Source organism: Oncorhynchus tshawytscha, unplaced genomic scaffold, assembly GCF_018296145.1.
Source record: "Oncorhynchus tshawytscha isolate Ot180627B unplaced genomic scaffold, Otsh_v2.0 Un_scaffold_4246_pilon_pilon, whole genome shotgun sequence".
Taxonomy (NCBI): Eukaryota; Metazoa; Chordata; class Actinopteri; order Salmoniformes; family Salmonidae; genus Oncorhynchus; species Oncorhynchus tshawytscha.
This window is the reverse complement of record NW_024609831.1, coordinates 692038-697519: the sequence shown is the minus strand read 5'-3', so window position 1 is coordinate 697519 and position 5482 is coordinate 692038. Positions and strand designations below refer to the sequence as shown.

Below are 5482 nucleotides of genomic sequence, written 5' to 3'. Positions count from 1 at the left end.
TACGTTCTCCTAACCTTCTACGAAAAGTCACATTTGAATAAAGCTGTTTCCCATCTATTCAAAACCAAATGAAACCGGACGATGTGCATTGCATTCTCCTTCTCCAGTCTCAGCCAAGAGGATTCAATAAAATACACACACTACCACTGCACAAAAAGAGACAAGAACGTGCTCTATTGTTGACAATATGCTAAGGTGAATACAAAGTTAGCTTTGGAAAATGTCATCAAATACATTTTACGACACCGTGCAGCATAAGAAAAAACACAAACATGAAACAAACTTCCAAGAGACAAATTATCAAAGGCAACTAATCTGTCATACTTCACCAGGTCACAACAGCTAAATCAAGATTAGAATGGAGGGAAACAACTCATCAGACCTTTGATGTTTACTACCTTTCTTAATGGGCATGATTGGCCCATGATTACTCCTTTGGTTTCTGTAGATATGTATATGAATACAGGCAGTAAGGGCACAATGAAATACAGTCTATAAATATTAATGAAGGCTTAAATGTCACATTCCAAACTGCCGTAATCTGTGACATTAGCTACATTTAGATCACTTTCACACACAAATCACTTTAATCTACTCCTCCACATTGTAGTTTGAATTTGAAATTCAATCAACCACTATGTTACAATGCCAATGGCACTATCATGGCCGCAGGAAGATGTTTTGTGGTGGGGGGGCTTTTAGTAGCAGGCTAGGAGAACTTACTCAGCAGGTTAGGAGAACTTACTCAGCAGGTTAGGAGAACTTACTCAGCAGGTTAGGAGAACTTACTCAGCAGGTTAGGAGAACTTACTCAGCAGGTTAGGAGAACTTACTCAGCAGGTTAGGAGAACTTACTCAGCAGGTTAGGAGAACTTACTCAGCAGGTTAGGAGAACTAACGTAGCAGGCTAGGAGAACTTACTCAGCAGGTTAGGAGAACTTACTCAGCAGGTTAGGAGAACTAACGTAGCAGGTTAGGAGAACTTACTCAGCAGGTTAGGAGAACTAACGTAGCAGGTTAGGAGAACTTACTCAGCAGGTTAGGAGAACTAACGTAGCAGGTTAGGAGAACTTACTCAGCAGGTTAGGAGAACTTACTCAGCAGGTTAGGAGAACTTACTCAGCAGGTTAGGAGAACTTACTCAGCAGGTTAGGAGAACTTACTCAGCAGGTTAGGAGAACTTACTCAGCAGGTTAGGAGAACTTACTCAGCAGGTTAGGAGAACTTACTCAGCAGGTTAGGAGAACTAACGTAGCAGGCTAGGAGAACTTATTCAGTATAACGTAGCAGGTTAGGAGAACTAACGTAGCAGGCTAGGAGAACTTATTCAGTATAACGTAGCAGGTTAGGAGAACTAACGTAGCAGGCTAGGAGAACTTACTCAGCAGGTTAGGAGAATTAACGTAGCAGGTTAAGATAATTAACGTAGCAGGTTAGGAGAATTAACGTAGCAGGTTAGGAGAACTTACTCAGCAAGTTAGGAGAATTAATGTAGCAGGTAAGGAGAACTTACTCAGCAGGTTAGGAGAATTAACGTAGCAGGTTAAGAGAATTAACATAGCAGGTTAGGAGAATTAACATAGCAGGTTAGGAAAATTAACATAGCAGGTTAAGAGAATTAACATAGCAGGTTAGGAGAATTAACGTAGCAGGTTTGACAACGTCTGACAATACTGCATTGCAAAATGGGCTCATCTTTCTCTCTCTCTCTCTCTCTCTCTCTCTGTCTCTCTCGCTCTGTCTCTCTGTCTCTCTCTCTGTCTCACACACAGATATTGACCAGGGAGACCATGTGAAAAGAAACACACACACACACACACACACACACACACACACACACCACACACACACACACACACACACACACAGACACAGCCTGCTGTTTGGTCCTCGGTTAATCTTGATCTCAAGCGCCACCTTGTGTCCGTAAATGTAAAAGTACACTGAGTGCTCTTTCCATGACAGACTGACCAGGTGAATCCAGGTGAAAGATGATCTCTTATTGATGTCCACTTCAATCAGTGTAGATGAAAGGTAGGAGACTGGTTAAAGAAGGATTTTTAAGCCTTGATACAATTGAGACATGGATTGTGTGTGTGTGTGCCATTCAGAGTGTGAATGGGAAAGAACGGGGTATGGTAGTAGGTGCCAGGCGCACCGGTTTGTATCAAGAACTGCAACACTACTGGGTTTTTCACACTCAACAGTTTCCCGTGAGTATGAAGAATGGTCCACCAGCCAACTTGACACAACTGTGGGAAGCACTGGAGTCAACATGGACCAGCATCCTTTCGACACCTTGTAGAGTCCATGCCCTGAAGAATTGAGGCTGTTCTGCAACGCAATATTAGGAAGTGTTCTTCATGTTTTGTACACTCAGTGTAAAGTATATTTTTCTAAATGTAGACCTTCTTGTCTCAAGGTCTGTTCTATGTGTGTAGAGTGAATCTACAAGTCACAGAATAATTATCATCCAAGTCAATTTTGCAGTTAGCTCACTGTTAGTCCAAATCTCTGTTGTTGGTCTGACTGTTCAGGATGGTCTCATGGAATACACTGGAATGGGAAAGAAAAGGATCAGATTCAGTTGGATGTTGTTTTGTGTGTGGCAAGACATGTTTCGCTGTGGTATTCGTCACGGGATCTCTGAAACAACATTTTAAGAACAATCTACAAAAGAAACACACTTGAACACCAGTTTACAGCAAATACTGTAGATCACGTGTCAAACTCATTCCACAGAGGATGGAGTGTCTGCGTGTTTTCACTCCTCCCTTGTACATGACTGATGAATTAAGGTCACTATTTAGTAAGGAACGCTCCTCACCTGGTTGTCTAGGTCTTAATTGAAAGGAAAAAACAAAAACCAGCAGACACTAGACCCTCCATGGGATGAGTTTGACACCCCTGCTGTAGATTATTCAACTTAACTTATAACATACAGTACAGAAGATTTACATTCTATGAACTGTATAAAAAGCATTTCTTGAAATTATTGGACATTTTAATATACAAAGATTTATTGTGACACAATGTCAGGGCAAAAAGTTCATAAACGCGTACGTGACATCGGGGTTATGTGTTTACCATGGACTCAAACTCATCAATCCTCTGTTTGGTGTTCCCTTTTCGTATCTTCCTATAGGATACGGTGCTGTACTTTGAAGCATTTTTGCTGCCAGGCTTCTCGCCAGGGGACTGCCGCCCACCACTCTGGCGCCCACCTCCATTTGACCCCTCTTCCTCCTCCTCACACTCTTCCTCAGGTTCCTCATGGTTCTCTCTTGGCTTGGTGAATGTGTTAGGTCCTGCCCCTTTTGCAGGTTGACCAGTGGACACCCCAGTCTCCAGCTTTGTCTCCTGTGGCGTCCTCTCCATTGAAGATGTCACTTCCTGTTCTTGTTATGCAGAAACTGGTGCTAGTGAACAGAGACAAAACATTTCAATTGTTTATCAATAGTTGTTGTTCTGCCAACAATCCTCCATAATTATAGCTCTCTTGATGAGACACAAAGGCTTTTTGTCCAATAAAAAAGAGGCTTGTTGATACACTGCTGCCCACTTTGGACAATCAATGGTTGGTAACATGGCATTGCATGAGAAGAGCAACTCTGTGGAACTTTAATTGTTATTCTAATTAATCACAAACTCCCAGCTAGGCCTGATGCCCTAATTTGTGTTGCACTACAGTTGTTGGTGTGCAATGAGCCTGCAGTTAATACGCTGCATCGCATACATCTCGACTGCACTCGCACACCACAACACATAGTTCCTAGAGCATGTGATAATAAATTACTATTTTATTTTTTCCATTCATCTACAATACACATAACTAGACATAAATAAGATAGGTGCATGTAAGTGCCCAAGTGCATCAAAATATCTCCTTATTGTGAGTTTATCTGAGTATCTTCTCCACAATTCAATAATGTCAAGATACAAAAATCATACCACATCCCTGACTAACTGTTCTCATCAACCATACTGAAATAGCTTGTAGGAGCTTCCCACCTTGCTCTATGTGAAGATCTGTCTCTGGGTCACACTGTGTGCTTGGTCCAGGCTTTGGTTCGAGATGAGAAGTTTGTCTCTGTTGCTCTGGAGGTCTCTGGGGGGACCAGAGCAGCTCTAGCTGTAACAGCTCTGTCCCAGTCCTAGGGGGCAGCGTCTGTGACTGGGGCTCTGTTAGGGGCTCTTCTGCATCGCAGGCTGTCCCACTGCTAACACTCTGCCCTCTCTCTCTCTCTCTCTCTCTCTCTCTCTCTCTCTGTTCACCATTGTCCAGTGATGTGACTAAAACATCCCGCTGTGATTTTTGGCTGTAGTTCCTGCTGTCCCTCTCTCTTGTACCATGGAATCGCTGGCAGCAGCCATGGTGGCCCCATTACAAGGGTCATCATTGATTGTCTCTGTGACCACCACACTAATTCCCACTTTAGAGAACAGCGACCTACAGTATGTGGTTGTGATGATGATGATGTTCCCTGTACCACCTCACCATCCTTTACTGTGCTAGCTGCACTCATGTCTTCCTCACTGTCATCACAGCTATAATCTGTTTCTTCTTCATCATCCTCGTCATCATCTCCATCAAGCTCGGGCTCTATGGTGGGCTCTTATGACAAGATATCCCCAATACGATCAATGATCTGCATGACATGAGAGAACACTTCCAGCTCCATTCCTTCCGGGAAAATATTCCACCAGAATGCCATCCTTCCTTTGAAAACTGTTCTTCTCAGACAGTTCTGTAGCCCCCCCCCCCCTCTCCGTCTCTCTTTGACTCTCTCTCTCTCCGTCTCACTCTCTGTCTCACTCTCTCTCTCTGTCTCTGTCTCTGTCTATCTCTCTCTCTCCGTCTCCCTCTCTGTCTCTCTCTCTCCATCTCTGTCTGTCTCTCTCTCTCCGTCTCCCTCTCTGTCTCTCTCTCTCTCCGTCTCTGTCTCTCTCTCTCCGTCTCTCTCTCTGTCTCTCTGTCCCCCCCCCCTGTCTGTTGTCTGATATTTGGGGACTATCTATTGTGAATGAATTATTGGGACAGACAGGATTGGTGTATGCAGCAAACTGCATTCAGTTCTGGTGCACAATTCCATCTTATGATCAATGTTCTAGAACAATCCTGGAGGTAATAATGTGCACTTTGTCTGCAGGGAGCTGATTGTTTAGTGTTTGTTCCTAATATGTTAATCTGTCAAGAGTAAACACCATCTAACCTCCTTTGTAATTGGATTAACATTCTTTACAAGTTTATCCGTCTGCACAATGTAAAGCTACAAAGCTTTGCTTATGACTCAGGGTTATGGGGATCCCACGGATATATATGGCAATATAGGAGGCTATTTAAATTGTGTAACATACCAGTTTATTAAAGTCACCATGAGGAGTTTTGTATGGTCTCAAAACAATATTTGTAACTTTTCACTTTCACGTGCATTTACCCTCCTCGACGCTAGAGGGCTCTATAGATTTCCCTAACAACTCG

General features: G+C 43.1%; 1 protein-coding gene across 1 annotated transcript; it reads right to left on the bottom strand.

Moving 5' to 3' along the window:
- Positions 1 to 2321: 2321 nt before the first annotated feature.
- On the bottom strand, positions 2322 to 4502 carry LOC112239145 (ermin-like). The gene is made up of 3 exons (XM_042319366.1): positions 4012 to 4502; positions 3088 to 3419; positions 2322 to 2556 (listed from the first exon to the last, which is right to left on the bottom strand). The coding sequence occupies exons 2-3, from the start codon at positions 3376 to 3378 to the stop codon at positions 2545 to 2547; spliced, it is 303 nt and encodes a 100-aa protein (XP_042175300.1). The 5' UTR covers positions 3379 to 3419; positions 4012 to 4502; the 3' UTR covers positions 2322 to 2544.
- Between the last annotated feature and the right edge of the window lie 980 nt (positions 4503 to 5482).

What these genes read in the sequence shown, in the direction of transcription:
- LOC112239145 (XM_042319366.1), bottom strand. Translation starts at nt 3,378, where the DNA reads ATGGAGAGGACGCCACAGGAGACAAAGCTGGAGACTGGGGTGTCCACT.